Source organism: Oncorhynchus gorbuscha, linkage group LG05, assembly GCF_021184085.1.
Source record: "Oncorhynchus gorbuscha isolate QuinsamMale2020 ecotype Even-year linkage group LG05, OgorEven_v1.0, whole genome shotgun sequence".
Lineage (NCBI taxonomy): Eukaryota > Metazoa > Chordata > Actinopteri > Salmoniformes > Salmonidae > Oncorhynchus > Oncorhynchus gorbuscha.
Window position 1 is genome coordinate 47,258,210 of NC_060177.1, and position 18,629 is coordinate 47,276,838.

At 43.1% G+C, this 18,629-nt stretch overlaps 1 protein-coding gene across 1 annotated transcript in view; it reads left to right on the forward strand.

Annotated features, from left to right (window-relative positions):
• LOC124035978 (glutamate receptor ionotropic, delta-2-like) overlaps positions 1–18,629 on the forward strand; it is a 676,707-nt gene that overhangs the window by 604,408 nt on the left and 53,670 nt on the right. The window contains 1 exon segment of the mRNA XM_046349997.1: positions 7,545–7,740. Coding sequence (XP_046205953.1) covers positions 7,545–7,740 — 196 coding nt within the window.

Consider the following 18,629-nt stretch of genomic DNA (forward strand, 5'->3'; position numbering starts at 1 on the left):
TCCCAACCGTGAAGCACTAGGGTGGCAGCATCATGTTTTGGGGGTGCTTTGCTGCATGAGGGACTGGTGCACTTCACAAAATAGATGACATCACAAGGTAGGAAAAGGATATGGATATATTGAAGCAACATCTCAAGACATCAGTCAGGAAGTTAAAGCTTGGTTGCAAATGAGTCTTCCAAATGGACAATGACCCCAAGCATACTTCCAAAGTTGTGGAAAAATGGCTTAAGGACAACAAAGTCAAGCTATTGGAGTGGCCATCACAAAGCCCTGACCTCAATCCTATAGAAAAGGATGTCTACAAACTTGACTCAGTTACACCAGCTCTGTCATGAGGAATGGGCCAAAATTCACCCAACTTATTGTGGGAAGCTTGTGGAAAGCTACCTGAAATGTTTGACCCAAGTTTAACAGTTTAAAGGCAATGCTACAAAATACATATTGAGCATATGTAAACTTCTGACCCACTGGGAATGTGATGAAAGAAATAAAAGCTGAAATAAATCGTTCTCTCTACAATTATTCAAACATTTTACATTCTTAAAATAAAGTGGTGATCCTAACTGACCTAAAACAGGGCAATTGTACTTGGATTAAATGTCAGGAATTGTGAAAAACTGAGTTTAAATGTATTTGGCTAATGTGTATGTAAACTACTGACTAAAACTGTATATACAGAGAAAAGAGCCAGAATTGAGAATTGAACCCTGTGGCACCCCCATAGAGACTGCCAGAGGTCCGGACAACAGGCCCTCTGATTTGACACACTGAACTCTATCTGGAAGTAGTGTGTGAACCAGGCGAGGCAGTCATTTGAGAAGCCAAGGCTATTGCGTCTGCCGATAAGAATGCGGTGATTGACAGAGTCGAAAGCCTTGGCCAGGTCGATGAAGATGGCTGCATAGTACTGTCTTTTATCGATGGCGGTTATGATATCGTTTAGGACCTTGAGCATGGCTAAGGTGCACCCATGACTAGCTCGGAAACCAGATTGCATAGTGGAGAAGGTATGGTGGATTTCGAAATGGTTGGTTATCTGTTTGTTCACTTGGCTTTCGAAGATTTTAGAAAGGCAGGGCAGGATGGTCCATAACAGTTTGGGTCTAGAGTGGCACCCCCTTTGAAGAGGGGGATGGGCAGCTTTCCAATATTTTGGGATCTCAGACGATACAAAAGAGGGGTTGAACATGCTAGTAATAGGGGTTGCAACCATTTCAGATGCTAATTTTAGAAAGAGAGGGTCCAGATTGTCTAGCCCAGCTGATTTGTAGGGATCCAGATTTTGCAGCTCTTTTAGAACATCAGCTATCTGGATGTGGGTGAAGGAGAAGCGGTGGGGGCTTGGGCATGTTGCTGCAGGGATTGCTGAGATGTTGAAGGCCAGCCGTAGAAAAATGCTTATTGAAATTATCGATAATCGTAGATTTATCTGTGGTGACAAGTGTTTCCTATCCTCAGTGTAGCGAGTAGCTGGGAGGAGGTGCTCTTTTTCTCCAAGGAATTTACTGTGTCCGAAAACTTTTTGGAATTAGTGCTACAGGATTTCTTAACTGACTGAGTATATTGGTTCCTGACTTCCCTGAAAAGTTGCCTATTGCGGGGACTATTCAATGTTAATGCAGAACGCCACAGGGTGTGTTTGTGCTGGTCAAGGGCAGTCAAGTCTGGAGTGAACCAAGGGTTCTTAGTTCTACATTTTTTACATTCTACATGCTTATTTAAGACGGTGAGGAAAGCACTTTTAAAGAGCAACCAGGCATCCTCTACTGACGTGATGAGGTCAATATCCTTCCAGGATACCCGGGCCATTTCGATTAGAAAGATCTGCTCACTGAAGTGTTTTAGGGTTAGGGTTAGGGTTAGCAGCAATAGTGAGAGACTTGTTTCTGGAAAGATTGATTTTTAAAAGTAGATGCTCAAATTGTTTGGGCACAGGCCTGGATAGTATGACAGACCTCTGCAGGCTATCTCAGCAGTAGATTGCAACTCAGTCCCTTTGGCAGTTCTGTCCTGTCAATGTTATAGTTAGGGATGGACATTTCTGGATTTTTGTTGGCCTTCCTAAGCCAGGATTCAGACACGGCTAGGACATCCAGGTTGGCAGAGTGTGCTAAAGCAGTGAGTAAAACAAACTTAGGGAGGAGGCTTCTAACGTTAACATGCATGAAACCAAGGCTTTTACGGTTACAGAAGTCTACAAATGAGAACACATGGGGATTGGGAGTGGAGCTAGGGTCTGCAGGGCCTGGGTTAACCTCTACCTCACCAGAGGAACAGAGGATTAGTAGGATAAGGGTACAACTAAAGGCTATAGGTACTAGTGAGTTCGGAACAGAGAGTAAAAGGATCATATTTCTGGACACGGAAGAATAGATTCAATGCATAATGTACAGACAAGGGTATGGTAGGATGTGAATACAGTGGAGGTAAATCGAGGCATTGAGTGACTCTGAGAGAGGTTTTGTCTCTAGAGGCACCATTTAAACCAGATGAGGTCACCACATGTGTGGGGGGGGTGGAACAAAAGGGCTAGCTAAGGCATATTGAGCAGGGCTGCAGGCCCTACAGTGAAAGACAACAATAGTCACAAAACAACAATAGACAAGGCATATTGACATTAGGGAGAGGCATGTGTAGCCGGGTGATCCTAGGGTCCAGTGAGTAGCTAGGTGAGCTGGAGACACAGCGATTCAGACAGTTAGCAGGCCGGGTCTAGCAGGCTAGTACATGGGCCTTCGGGGGACGTCGTAACGGAAGAGCCTGTTGAACCCCCCTCGAGCGGTTACGTTGGCAGACCAGTCGTGATGGATCGCCGTGGCTCCATGTCGACAGTAAAAGGTTCCAGGCCAATTGGCAAAATAGTATTGTAGTCCAATAATTGGCTGATGGACCTCTTCAGCTAGCCGGGAGATGGGCCTAGCTCGAGGCTAGCTCCAGGTTAACTGGTACTTGCTTCGGGACAGAGACGTTAGCCAGGAGTAGCCACGGATAGCAGCAAACTAGCTGCGGTGATCCGGTGAAAAGGTTCAGAGCTTGCGGTAGGAATCCGGAGGGAAGGTAGAGAAAAAGCAGTCCAATATGCTCTGGGTTGATATCGCGCTGTGCAGACTGGCAGGAATTGACCGGACTGAGGCTGGCTGATGTCCGAGTTAATGGTGATGACCACTAGCAGTAGCTAACTGACTACTAGCTAGTAGCAAGTTAGCTGGTTAGTTTCTGATGGGGGTTCGGGTTTAAAGTGTAAACATCTAACACATCATTGTGATCTCTACAGTGCTGTTGGCTGGTCGTCATTGACCTTGCGTAGGAATTAACACAGGTATACACTGATTTATAAGGTCATACTGGGTCAAATGTTATTTTATCTCTGTTCTTTTTTAATCATGTCGGTAAATAAATACCAATTAAGGTCCCATTCTCATTTGCTTTTAACAGTACCAAGAATTAGAACAGGTCATGGTAGAAATAGCTCCATGGTCCTGTAATTCTCTCCTGAACATTAAAAAAAATATGAGTTTAAACACTTGATCTATGTAAATATCATAGAAGAGTGTAATTGTCTTTAGGACAGCTGTTTTTTTAGTCAAGACATTTGTGTTTTTTTTACTTAATATGTACTTGTTGTACTGTATGTGTTGTTTTGTCTGAAACTTTGTTCCCCCTGCTGCTATTGGACCAGGTCTCTCTAAAAAAGAGATGTTATCTCAATGAGAAAAACCTGTATAAATAAAGGTTAAATAAAATAAAAATTAAGTTACACTGGTGGGCCCCGGTGGCATACATTTATAAAACCAAAAGCTTCCCTTAACTTGGAAGAGTTCCAGTGTTTGATAACCATAACCATCTAACTAACATAGCATCCCTCTCTGTTTGAGCCGGTTGTTTGAGTAGGCTAAACTAGCTAGCTGCATTCGCTAGCTAAGTAAGTGAAAGTGAAAAAAATATAGCTAACTCTCTCACTTTCTCTTGCTTCTCCTTCCTTTTTGAAAATATTATTTGTTAAAAACTGTTAAACTATTGTCTTTCTCTCTCTTTGAGTCAACTACTCACCACATTTTATGCACTGCAGTTCTAACTAGCTGTAGCTTATGCTTTCAGTACTAGATTAATTTTCTGATCCTTTGATTTGGTGGACAACATGTCAGTTCATGCTACAAGAGCTCTAATAGGTTGGAGGACGTCCTCCGGAAGTTGTCAAAATTACTGTGTAAGTCTATGGAAGGGATGAGAACCATGAGCCTTCTAGGTTTTGTATTGAAGCCAGATGTCCTCCAGCTTTTCGTCCTCCAGCTACACCATGGTGCTACCACAGTGAGTGTAGTTGTGGCTACTGTAGACCATTGCAAAACAGTGTTTTGATCAATTATTTGGTGACGTGAATATACAGTATATCGTTTTTATCGAGAACTGATATCATTTTTACATTTTCACTGTTTTTATGAAATTTACTGAGGAGGATGGTCCCCACCCTTCCTGCTGTGAGGAGCCTCCATTGCCTCACACTGCAGTTGACGGAGTGTGTATAAATGAATCCACATGGGAATATACATTCGTAGCACTGCTCTCTCTGCTCACTGCTCTCTCTCGCACTCTCTGTATCAATCAGGCAGTCTGCTGTTTCTGGAGAGATGGAGTGTCTGTCTGGGAAGAAGCCACATGGGCACATCCCCTCTCTAGGGGCCAGTGAGGGCCCTCTGTTTTTAATTTCCTGTGTGGCACAAATCAGATCTATCATCCTGCGGGTGACGTCACTCTCCCGGGCACAACGGGTAACTGGTTTACGAGGACTCCACGGTGGACTCTATGGTGTTTTCGGAGGATGAAACTCTGTGCACTGTGCCCACGCTGAAGGAGGACTAGAGCAGATCTGAGGGAGTGTGTGTGAGTTGTGGCAGGTAGAGGGGCCCAGAGTCAACAGTTAGGAACCTTCAACAACACCACATCAATGTCTTCAACACCACATCCCACACCACGTCGATTGAAATTGCATGTCTTTACTAAACCTTGTCTCTGTTTATCGTCTCGTCGTCATCATTTGTTTGCTCCCCTCACGGTGCCACGCCTAAATCCCCACCGCTCATTTGGCAAATCAGATTCCGGAATGCCTAGCAGTAAGAAGTTGAATTGTGCTTTAGCGAGAATATCTCATCTCCCTGCTCCATCTTGCTGAAGAAGGTTAGGGAAATAAAGCGAGAGAAAGAGAGAGGGAGAGAGAGTGGGAACGCCCCCCCCCCTTTCCCTTTTTTGTTTTGTTTTTGCATGAGATGTCATTAATGAGTCCTTCTCAAATTGCTCCGTTCTACTTCTATGCAGCTAATTATGATTTCCATACATTTCAATGTATTATCTTTAATGTGTAGACTCTGGGATCATTACTGCAATAATTAGAGCCTAAACTTTACACCCAGGGGCCTGTTGTTTTAAAGAGGAGGGATGTGCTACCTCAGACAGGAAACCCTCAAGATTTATGGAATGTGAATTGAGATGGGAGGGGGGAAAGGGAAACAAACTCTGATCTTGTAATTAGATGGTCTGCAATCTGATAAAAGTTTGATTACCATTCTTGCAGCGAGTTTGGAAAGTGGATCTCTTGGATCTCTACCCTCTTCAGTCCTTATACACATTTCAATCTGTTTCTATCTACAGATAAGGAGAGAGTCATATAGATAGCATTTTAATAGTGCTCTGCTACGGTGTCATTGAGCCAGTAAAGCTGAATGGCTTGACACAGTGACAAGAAAAAGCGACCAATTTTTTTGTATTAATACTCCAAGGTTGAGTTTTGTGGAGGATTGTTTTTGTTAGATAGTGCTGCGAATCCTTTAGGGGGAGATTGGAGGAGAGTGGAGCTGAAGCTGCAGAGCTGGTAGGAACAGAATGTGTGAACAGTGAAAAGATAGGAGTCAGCAGACATTGTGGGCGGATTGATCGAAGAGGAGAGATGGAGGACTGAGGATTGGGTTCAGCAAAAAGAAAGAGAGGAGAGGAGAGGGCACCCGTTTAGAGCGAGAGGACATGGAGTGGAAGGATGAGTAGAAGGTTGGAGGGGTGGATTGACGGAGGGTGTGTGTGTTTGCGTATGTGTGTGTGCGCGCGTGTGTGTGCCTGCGTGTGTGTGTTGGGGAATTGGGCAAACACCTGCTTTGTCAGGGACAACATTAGACATTTAAAGGGCTGTCATTGTGTCTTTGAGTAAACACCAATAAACCTACAGTGGACACATCACACATGGCGGCTTCACAAGGTGAGGGACATGTTTGAGAGAGGAGTGTATTCATTAGTGCACGCTGTAGAAATGGAAAGCATTTTGCAATTAAATGTGTGTAACAAACAAGTCCCGGCTCATCCCTCTCTGTTTCTCCCCTTTTTCTTTTCTGTTTGATTTCTACACCCCTGCTGAACAGGTAGTTAGTTGTCATGGCCCTTTTCAAAAGTGGTGCACTACATAGGGTATAGGTTGCCATTTGGGACACAAGCATAGTCTACCTTAGTCTACGACTCCTCCACCCACCCCACCATCACTCTCCCTATATCCCCATGTGCCCACACATTATTTAAGGAGAATTTCCCCCTTCAAAGAGAATGCAAATGATAGACACGGGCACGCCGAAACGTGGAAGAGGGAAGTGGGAAGATTAAGGGCAAGGATTAATTGACAGCAATAAAAGATTAACATTTGGCAGTCAGGTTCATTAAAACCTCAAAGAGGGTTGAAAGTAGCTGCAGAGAGCAGGGGTAGTAGTGTGGGGGATGACAGTATGCTGATGTAACGATATTCAATTAATGAATTCTCGGGTAAACTCGTGGTGTGATTGTACTTAGAATAATTGAAACGGAAGGGCATAACACGATGGAGTTCTCTTTCTACGGACTAAATCTGTCTGTAAACAGAAGTGTAACAATACTGACGGCGATGGAATTGTTGTTCTCCTGGTCACATCTGCAGCTTGTGTTAAAGCAATTTGACAAACAAACAGTAATTAGTCCCAGGAATGGTTTTCTATTACAGTTATAAATGGTGAGTGTTTGAAAACTTATCAAACCGTAGCATTGTAATTAAAATACCTTCATTTCCCTGGAGGTGGTATGAGAGTGATTTTATTTCAGTCCTCTATTATTCCCCTTTTAGTTGAACTACATGGAGCTTCTTGCCAGTTGATTGGCTGGCTTACCCTTAACTATATTTATGTTATTAACTCAGCGCTGACAGAACAACTCTTTTTTTAACTAATGTGTGTGTGTGTGTGTGTGTGTGTGTGTGTGTGTGTGTGTGTGTGTGTGTGTGTGTGTGTGTGTGTGTGTGTGTGTGTGTGTGTGTGTGTGTGTGTGTGTGTGTGTGTGTGTGTGTGTGTGTGTGTGTGTGTGTACTTTTCTGTGTGCGTGCATGCATGTGTCCCTCTATGCATACTGTAGGTGAATGGGTTTGGAGTGTGATTATTTGCACGTGTATCTAACTATTATTCCACATCATCGTCGTGTTGTGTCTTTGTGCATGTTGAACTACATTTCCCCTAACCTCCCCCTACTGTCTTTGTCTATAGGTCTCTCCAGGACCTGTCCAAGCAGACAGAGTTGCCCTACGGGACGGTGTTGGACTCGGCTGTATACGAGCAGGTGCGCAGTAAGGCCATGAACCCCTTTGAAAGGGACCCCATGTACTCCCAGATGTGGCGTATGATCAACCGCACCGGAGGGGTCGACAACAACGTGGAGGAGTCCAAGGAGGGCATCCGCAAGGTAGGTGGCCATACTACACTAAACGAAACACCTCCATTATCATGCAATAGTGGGCGAGTCCAAGGAGGGCATCCTCAGACTTCACATAGCCTATGCCATTTTGCAGATAGTATGTGTGAACCTGGGGGAATCTGGCTAACTAATGCAGTATGTGAACCCATGACCCTGGCATTGCAGGCACCATGCTCTTACCAACTGAGGCTCACAAGATCAACTGAGGCTCTCAAGATCATTATTTACAGTTTTTCTCAATTGCTAAAACACTAAACCCCATTGGCTGAACAAGGTTCTCAGTTGCCTGGACTCATTTAGCTAATTATGCAGTCTGTTGTCAATACCTTAAACCATTTCACATGGTAAACACAATTTGCAGATCTCACTTAGACTTTTCAGCAAAACTCTAAACACATTCTCATTCTCAAAACACATTCTGCACTCTAATGCACATGTCATCCATACTGGTAAACACAAGTGGCAGCAATCAAATACAAATGGAGAACATATGTCATTGATTGAACACAACCACTCAAAATTGATTTAACCTGTTTCAAATGATGCGACACAACCAATATAAGCCAGTTCAGAGAGCAAACAGGTTGTTGAAGGTGGGAAGGAGAAAGTCTGAGAATGGATACTGTAGTACAGTGCATTGTAGGCTGTATACTATACAATGGACAAATTGTATGGCCTGAACATTGTGCTTTCCATTTTTTAACTGCTCAATAGATTTTGACTGGTTGCAGGTTCATATCAACAAAGAACAATAAAATTTGTATCAACAGAGACAAAGGACAAGTTTGTGAGATGCAGGGTAGAGTACTGTAAAAATAGGGATACAAGGAGGAGGAAGAACAAAAAACAACATTGCAAAGAGCAAAGCAGAGTAGTAATCTCTGATCAATTTTGAGGTACTATGATAGAACATGTTTTCGTTCATCAAAAGACAATGACGGAAAAATATGAATATTTTTTTAGATTAAAAATGTACTTCTCCCTGAGAATTGTATGTTTTGAACAATGTGTTTTCTATTTTTCGGTGTATTGTTTACTGACTGCTTGAGAGTGTATATCATTTTGATCACTTTGTTTATTATTTGAGAGCTGTGTTTGATTTTGAACACAGGTAAAACTGTTTTGAGGTGAATGTTTCATTTTGCAAGAGGAGTCAGAGGTTATGTAAATAGTGCTTGAAGATGAGGTTTTGTGTTTAATGTTTTCAGGAAATGGAGCAAGGTTTCAGAAATTATGTTTTAGCAATTGAGAAAAACTGTAATATGCTGTGTTCTAGACCTCTTACTAGTCATGAATGTTTCATATACCACACCTCTGGCTGGGTGACACGTGTGGCGTGTTTTAAATGTGTTCCTTATTGTCAGTAGTTTGTTAAGCATTCATTTCTAAACAACAACTATAGACTGAAAACTAGCATGTGAGTCACAGAGAGAGTGAGAGAGAGAGAGAGAGAGAGAGAGAGAGAGAGAGAGAGAGAGAGAGAGAGAGAGAGAGAGAGAGAGAGAGAGAGAGAGAGAGAGAGAGAGAGAGAGAGAGAGAGAGAGAGAGAGAGAGAGAAGGGAGAGAGAGAGAAGGCTGTACTCTAGCTCTCTAAATGTTTCTTGTGAGATACATGTATGCATGGTTTAGTGCTCATTCCCCTAGATATTTACTTACTACCATAAGTGCCTAGTACTGGTACGTAAATGCATCATTTGTAAGCCTCAATACACGTACAGTATATCCTCCCTGATGTTTTAATTCCTGAATTAGAGCTGACATAGGCTTTGTGTCCCAAATGGTACCCTATTCCCTATTTAATGCACTACTTTTGTTGGGCCATGGTCTAAAGTAGTACACTATACAGTATGGGGAGTAGGGAGCCATTTGGGACATACACGTGGTAACAGCAATTAAAGCAATGGTAAATGAGTGAAGTATGACTTCAAGTCTTCATCTCCTTGCCTTGAGGATTATTAGGGCTGAATATCTCATCAGTGGGTTTGGTTTCATGAATTAGTCAGCATTTTGTTGAGGTGATCAGCACTCCCAGGTGCACAGATAAATATTGCATGACAGGGGTGTCACCCCCAGAGTAGCAGACAAGTACAACAACTGTGAAGCTTAATGCAGGCCACCACACCCACTGCGCTCTCTCTACCTGACACCCTTTTTCTCCCTTATTCCCCCACCCTCCCCCTCACTGGGCTGTGGGCTCAACGTCTCCCTCTAGTGGGATACTGGTGTCCCTGACTCTCTCCCTTGCAATGACAAGTTTCTCTCTCCTAACCTAGAATCGTTTTTTCCCCTTTCTTTAAAAAATATATATATATTTTTACATTTTGAAGCAGTATCTCTGAAAAGCAGTATCTTTTGTCTGAAGGGCCAGTGACTCCGGCAGCCATACCTTCCCGCCATAACACAGCCATAATACCCGGCAGCCATACCTTGTATTTTATGCCTCTCTCTCCTGCTCCATGTTTTGTTGGCCGGGTGTTGACAGTTGTATATTCCACACACTGTCAATACACCCCTCCGAATCACAGTCCCAGGCAGTATGGATTTTCTCCCCCACACTTTTCAGATTGCAATCATTGTAGCAGAATAATATGACCTGTCAGAGCCCCTGCGTTTCTTTTATCAGGAACATATAGCATAACCCTGAAGGACAATGTTAGGGGTACCAATCGCTGCCACTTCAGTCAAAGCTCAGAACGATCAATACTTTTTTAGGTTCCCCTCAAGCAGCATTCCACCCTGCATCCAGCTGCTGGCTTACCTCAATCTAAGCAGCGTTGGTCCTGGTCAGTTCCTAGATGGGAGACCAGATGCTGCTGGAAGTGGTGTTGCAGGGTTTCCTCTTAAGATAATGTCCCAGGGCAGTGCAGGGGACATTGGCCAGCATATGGTGCCATCTTTCAGATGGGATGTTAATTGTGGGCATTTAAAATCCCATGGCACTTATCACAAGAGTAGGGGTGTTAACACGGTTATCCTGGTTACATTCCCAACCTGACCCCATTCTATCATGGCCATCTAATCATCTCCTTCATTCTCACCTCTCCACCAATCATGCCAGCTGATGTGTAGTGAGCGTTCTGGCACAAAATGGTTGGCGTGCATCACCCAAGTGGGTGTCACACATTGGTGGTGGATAAGGTCAGTTTCCCCTTTACTATGTAAAGCGCTTTTTGTAGGTAGAAAGGTGCTATACACGGTGTATTCGGAAAATATTCAGACCCCTTCCCCTTTTCCACATTTTGTTACGTTACAGCCTTATTAAATAAATACCCCATAATGACAAAGCGAAAACGGAAATTTAAAGAAAAACCCTTGAATGAGTAGGCGAGTCCAAACTTTTGACCATATTATGACAAGAACAGATCAAATAAGCAAAGAGAAATGACAATACATAATTACTTTAAGACATGAAGGTCAGACAATCTGGAAAATGTTAAGAACATTAAAAGTTTGTTCAAGCGCTGTCACAAAAACCATCAAGCGCTATGATGAAACTGCCTCTCATGAGGACCATCACAGGAAAGGAAGAGCCAGAGTTACTTCTGCTGCAGAGGATAAGTTCATTAGTTACCAGCCTCAGAAATTGCAGCCCAAATACATTTTTCAGAGTTCAGAGGACACTGTGTAAATCAGGCCTTCATGGTCGAATTGTTGCAAAGAAACCATTTCTAAGAAGAAGAGACTTACTTAGTCCAAGAAATACTAGCAATGGACATTAGACCGGTAGAAATCTGTCCTTTGGTCTGATGAGTCCAAATGTGAGACTTTTGGTTCCAACTGCCATGTCTTTATGAGACGCAGAGTAGGTGGTTCCCACCATGAAGCATGGAGGAGGTGTGATGGTGTGGGGGTGCTTTGCTGGTGACACTGTCTGTAATTTATTTAGAATTCAAGGCACACTTAACCAGCATGGCTCCCACAGCATTCTGCAGCGATACGCCATCCCATCTGATTTGCACTTAGTGGGACTATAATTTGTTTTTCAACACGACAATGACCCAACACACCTCCAGGAAGTGTAATGGCTATTTGACCAAGAAGGAGAGTGATGGAGTGCTGCATCAGATGACCTGGCCTACACATTCACCTGACCTCAACCCAATTGAGATGGTTTGGGATGAGTTGGACCACAGAGTGAAGGAAAGGCAGCCAACAAGTGTTCAGCATGTGGGAACTCCTTCAAGACTTTTGTAAAAGCATTCCATGTGAAGCTGGTTGAGAGAATGCCAAGAGTGTACAAAGCTGTCATCAAGGCAAAGGGTGGCTGCCTTTAAATAATCTCAAATATAAAATATATTTTGATTTAAAACTTTTTTTGTTACTACATTCCATATGTGTTATTTCATAGTTTTGATGTCTTCACTATTATTCTACAATGTAGAAGAAGAAGATTTTACTGTAGTTTATTATATACTGTTGGGCTTTCAAGTATATCCTGACATAGTACTTTAATAGCAGGGCTCCCATCACTGCTCATTGTCATGTGGCCGGAGGCTGAGGCTGTACATTTTCTCTTCCACTACATCAGTGTCCTCTAGAGAACTAAAATTGCAGTCGATTCCACATATGCATGCTGCTCTGTCTGGAATAACGAGAGTAGCTATGAAGATTATGCTAATAAGCCAGGTAATGGTGAATCATCCTTCTGCTAGTTGGTTCTTTCTGGATGCAGGAGAAAATGGTCATGGCTCGTCTCTGGAGAGATATAGAGGGTGAGGGAGGGAGGGATGGAGGGGGAGATGGGAGGTGTCTGACTACAAATGAGGTTGTCCTTCACACTGCGGTGCTAAAAGTGATCTCAGTCATTTTTCTCATTGTGCCGACTTCATTACCAAGGGCTTATATTGCAAACATGTCCCTCACACTTAAGAGAGAGGGAGGGGGTAGATGGAGATAGAGAGGGGATAGATAGATGGATAGATGGATAGACTACATGACCAAAAGTATGTGGACACCTGCTCTTTCGAACATCTCATAAAAAAATATAAAGGGCATCATGGAGTTTTATACCACTCCAGCCGACGCTTAGCATTGTGCGTGATGATTTTAGGCTTGGGTGGGGCCTCTCTGCCATGGAAACCCATTTCAAGAAGCTCCCGACGAACAGTTATTGTGCTGACATTGCTTCCAGAGGCATTTTGGAACTCGGTAGTGAGTGTTGCAACCGAGGACAGGCGATTTTTACAGACTATACGCTTCAGCATTCGTTCAGTGAGCTTGTGCGGCCTACCACTTCACGGCTGAGCCGTTGTTGCTCCTAGACTTTTCCACTTCACATTAATAGCACTTACAGTTGACCGGGGCAGCTCTAGCAAGGCAGAAATTTGACGAACTGACTTGTTAGAAAGGTGGCATCCTATCATGGTGCCACATTGAAAGTCACTGTGCTCTTCAGTAAGACAATTCTACTCCCAATGCATGTCTATGGAGATGCATGGCTGGGTGCTCAATTTTATACAGCTGTCAGCAATGGGCGTGGCTGAAATAGCCGAATCCACTCATTTGAAGGTGTGTCCATGTACTTTTGTGTATATATATAGTATAGGATACAATACGATAGGATAGGATAAGGTAGGTAGGTAGGTAGGTAGGTAGGTAGGTAGGTAGGTAGGTAGGTAGGTAGGTAGGTAGGTAGGTAGGTAGGTAGGTAGGTAGGTAGGTAGGTAGGTAGGTAGGTAGGTAGGTAGGTAGGTAGGTAGGTAGGTAGGTAGGTAGGTAGGTAGGTAGGTAGGTTGATAGAGTGAGTGAGTGATAGAGTGAGTGATGGAGGGAAAGGAAGAGAGAGCATGGGAGAGTAATGGCAACAGTGGTGGAGTCCAGCGTGTGAATTACACCATGATATTCGAGTGGGGGTCTCTGTAATGAGATGAGATTTATCTATATGGGCTTAATAATAAACTGTAAAAATGAATTACCTTAATGTGGCATGAACACAACCATTCATGATTACAAATTACTTCTATATTGTGGAATGTTCATCCACTCTAAAATAATTCCAGCATCCAAACTGCATGTATACTTGTGCTATTTGATGAATGGAAATAGACATCTGTTACAAAACACCTAAATGTGTGCCTATTGTATAGATTACCTCAACTAGCCTGTATCCCTGCACACTGCTTCGGTACCGGTGTCCCCTGTATATAGCCTAGTTATTGTTATTCTTATTTGTGTTACTTTTTATTATGACTTTTTATTTCAGCCTGTTTGGTAATATGTTTTTCTTCTTGAGCTGCACTGTTGGTTAAGGGCTTGTCAGTAAGCATTTCACTGTAAAGTCTACACTTGTTGTATTCGGCGCATGTGTCAAATAGTTTGATTTGACATTCAGCGATTGCCATTGATTAGGCCTACATTAACTGATGCATCTGGCTGACAAATGTACCTTTTTCTGTGGCCTGAAATGTCGGGTTAACTGAAATAGGGCTGAAACTATCCCAGGGAAAAACAGGATGGTTACTCTAACACACAATTTACTAGACTAGGCTACAAAGTGTATTACCCTGAACTTCAAATAGCCTTTCCGTTAGCCAGTGATGTAGTTTTTTTTTTTTTAATAGGTCGTAAACTCCGATTGCTGGTCTCGGTGAAAAAAGTAACGCTCCTTTATACTTTCAACGCATTTTTTGGAACAAGGTGGGTAAACAGTGTTTACTTGCATTTACCCTCCACGAGGTCTACACCTCTGCTGGTAGCCTCCCCTCTCAGCCAACGCCATTTTAAACGCATGAACACACACAAAATAGGTAGTCTTACAGTCAATATAATAGATGAGTTGAATCAAAACATGTTTTCCACCCTAGTTCATGAGTTGTCCATAATTCATGAGTTAATGCTCGGAGTCGTCACAGATCGTGTGACATTAAGCACAGCCTTTTATTTCTGAACATTCATGACATTTATGACAGTATTATTTTTCATTACTAAGCATTTAACAATTGAATTAACATGGAACTTTAACCTTGTATGAATCATGGATCTTGGAGATCTTGGAAAAATTTGCTATGCCTACATAATGTTCCATTACGTTTCACTGTGAAAACAATGTAGGCCTATGCCATTGCAAAATCGAATGCTTCTAACTGAAAGAGTCAACTATAGGCCTACTGTTATTAACGTGTGCTTGTTGGATGCATTGGATGCGCATTGGTGTCTAGCTGTAGACTACTTCTCTTGTGATATTGTCAACCATCTTCAGCTAATCCAGGAAAGAAAACAAATATTGATTGAAAATAATAAAGCTAAATGAATGGTCTACTACTTCCGGCCATGGATGGCACGGAGAACCCCGGTACCCGTGCCTACTTGAAAAACAAAGCAATAAGCTCTCTAACAGACTGACAAAAGTAAATAATGATAAATCAATGGATAAATCTAATGCATTGGAATAAAGGCTATTTTTTTTAAATCAAGGACGCGTCGCAAACAAATGGCGAAAATGAGGAAGTACCACGGAAAATGCATACGTAAAGGAGCTCAGTTTAGGCCTGAAATTCAGCACTACTGGATGGACAGCGCCTCGACATAGGAATAAATGGTTTAATCCATGGTTTCATTGTAATATTTTATTTTCATCTTTACCACTGTAAAACACATTAACCACTTAATTTTAAACAAATAGGAAAATAGTTCAATCAGCATTATTTTTGTTGCATTTAGGGGCGATAACATCTCATTATGGCTCCTCTGTCATTTGCACCATGGCTGAGACTCTCTCCAGTGCCGCTGCGTAATTAAAGAAAAGAGAAGCTAGAAGAAAAGATGCAAACAAAAGAGTTTAGTCTTCACATTGTAAAAGCTCTTATTTACTTTATCTTTCTCAGCCCCCCCCACCCCAGTATGCTCATTAGTTTCTTGTCATATTGAAATATGTTAAACGTGGTGCAGTGAGAATGAGAGTCATTGTTTACACAGAGCATATCGATGAGCTGTTCTGCTCCTCTCACCCTGTCTGTCTGTCTGTCTTCCACTGTGTGTGCTCTCTGTGTGGAGTGGCTCAGTGCTCTGAGGGCCTCTCCAACACCTGTTTCACTGCCGGTTGGCTCTCTTAAATCACACTGTGTGTGTGTGAGGGACGTGTGTGTGTGTGTGTGTGTGTGTGTGTGTGTGTGTGTGTGTGTGTGTGTGTGTGTGTGTGTGTGTGTGTGTGTGTGTGTGTGTGTGTGTGTGTGTGTGTGTGTGTGTGTGTGTGTGTGTGTGTGTGTGTGTGTGTGTGTGTGTGTGGCCGACGAGTGTCAACCCTTGCTTTAACCCCACATGCCAGTCGTCAAGGGGAAGAGCTTGACAGTTGCCAGGGTTACGGGCAATAGCGGAGCAGCAGTGGTGGGTGGAAGGTTCGGCTTGCAGTGCAGCTTTGCTAACATCGGTTCGTCTGTGTACAGTCATGGATTCTGACGACGATAATACGTAGCCAGAAGTAAATAATGGATTATTGGGGATTCTGTCACCATGGGCCTTCCTGCACAACTCAAGGTAAGGGTAATTTGACACAAATATATATTTTGCATGAACTATCCCTTTAACCAAACTGAGTATGCGTTACAGTGTACTTTGCTTTTGTAGGGGTTGAGTTCATCTCTAAAAAGTCTTTAAGTCTTAAAAGTCGCATTTCACAGTGATATGTAATTAGATTTCAATTAGATTTCAAAACCACAAACATAATCGGTTCCATCCTTTGATGCAGGTAACAGTGTGCCTTTGTTATCCTGTCCCTCAGAATACTAAGAAAGAGGATGGGAGAGAGGGAGGGAAGGGTCAGGGAGAATTTAGACTCAACATTAAAGGAGGAGTAGAGGGACAAATAAAAGACAAGACGGGCCCGAAGAGAGTGTGCAGCTGTAGAGGGAGGGAAAGACAGAGGGAGAAAGAGACTGGCCTGCCTGCACTGATCTCACTCTCTGCTGATTGATTTAGTTCTGGGATGGTTGCTAGGCATCTGAATGACTGGCTGTAAGTGAAAGAGAGAAAGAGCAAGAAAACAAGGGGGATGATATGGGGACAGGGTTAAGATAGTGAAATAATAAAGTGTGTGTGTGTGTGTGATTGAGTGAGAGTAAGATTGGGCTATGGCTGCATCGCCGTGGCCCCTAGGTCTGTTAAATGGCCTGATCTGTCATGACTTAACCGCATCCAGCCCTCGCCGCAGGAGTTTGTAATTATAGAAATGTGTAATAAGAAAATCAATGAAAGAGCAGGGATGGAAATGGCAATTAGGGGTGGGGGTTTGGTAGGGGTGTTGGGGGGAGAGGTTGTATAATCTCCTGCAGCGAAGAAGAGGAGGCTGAGGGACAGAGGGAGGAGTGATGTTAAATGATGGTGTATCGGGCTGACTTTTCATCTTCTTCCCTCTCTCCTCAGCTAACCTGTCATCCCCTGTGTATATACTTGTCCGGGAGGAGACCTAACTATCATGGAGGGGGTGGTGGTGGTGGTGGTGGAGGGGGGATGTGCCGTCAGTCATGGATCCCAGTAATTTAAAATAACTTGAGCTTCAGACCTTTTTTCTAAAATAATGTGTTTCCACTGCAGAATACTGGGAGTACTGAGTCTATTGGGACAGCTAATATGGATGCTGTATTTGAGAGTATTTTTGCATGTGGAAATGTTGAGATGCTACCATGGTAAAAATGGCATGTAAAACTATGTGCAGTTATTGTTCTCGTTACTCTGCACCCTCCAAGCAACAGTGTTAATGTTTGCAGTTTGAGCTCATGTTTATTGGACTCTCATCCTGTTCATTTGGCATTCTTTTCCCTTCACAAAGGACGTTTGTATGGTTAGATCGTAACAAGACACTTGAGATAAATACAGATCATTGCCAGATTAAAGGAGTACAGGGAGCACGGAGGGAAAGGCAATCACACCACAAAGGAGGTTAAATGTTGCAAAGGCTTGACTGCATAAATTGAGAGGGAAACATCAATGCAAAAAAAAAACTAAAAAGAAAAACTACCTTCTAAAGACTTCATCTTGACCCACCCAGATCTGTGTTTGCCAGCAAGATGACCCAAATCGAATCAATCATGGTATTCCCCCAGAAGAGAAGGAAAACAGAATGAATCGCACCCTACTCGCTTTGTTTTGTGCCGCAAGGTCAATGATTGGATTGTAAATAAATTACAAAGAGGCCGTTGATCTGATGGAGGATACAGCGCCTGTATATATTGTGCAGGTGGAGACTTCCCTGACCCTCTCTCTGTCTTGCCTCCCTCCCGATGCTCATCTCATTCTCATTCTGTTTGCTCTCACAACCTCCACACGTCTTTATCTCTGTATGCCTGAGACAAGATGGCACCAGGCCAAGACCTAATGGACATTTGGAACAGGGAGACAAAATGACATCACGGTCCAGAACCAGGGAGGGAGCCAACCCAGCGCTCTCCTCATCCCTCCTCCCACCCACGTGGGGGTGTGGGGGTAACCTCAGGCATAGGCCAGATCAGATAACAGACAGAGTTTCTATAGCAGGCTGAGGACTGGAGATTCTCCACAGAGCCATCAAACAGGCAAAAGGACAATATAGGAACAAGGTAGATTACAAAGGTAGACCTAGCCGTGATCTATCCAACGATGCCTCTCTACCAGATGAACTCAATCTATTTTATGCATGTTTCAACATCCGACATAAGTAAGGTTTTTAAGTAAGGTTTTTAACCTGCTCACCACTCAAATTACCGTGAGGCCAGTATTCCAGGGCATGACAGACCAGCTGGCAGGCATCTTCACGGTCAATTTCAACCCCTGCTTGTCCAAGTCTGTAATCCTCACGTCTCAAGGTGACCACCATCATTCTTGTTCCCAATAACTCTTAAAACTACCTGCCACAATGACTACTGATCTGTAGCACTAACATCTGTAATGATTTTGTGTTTGGTCTT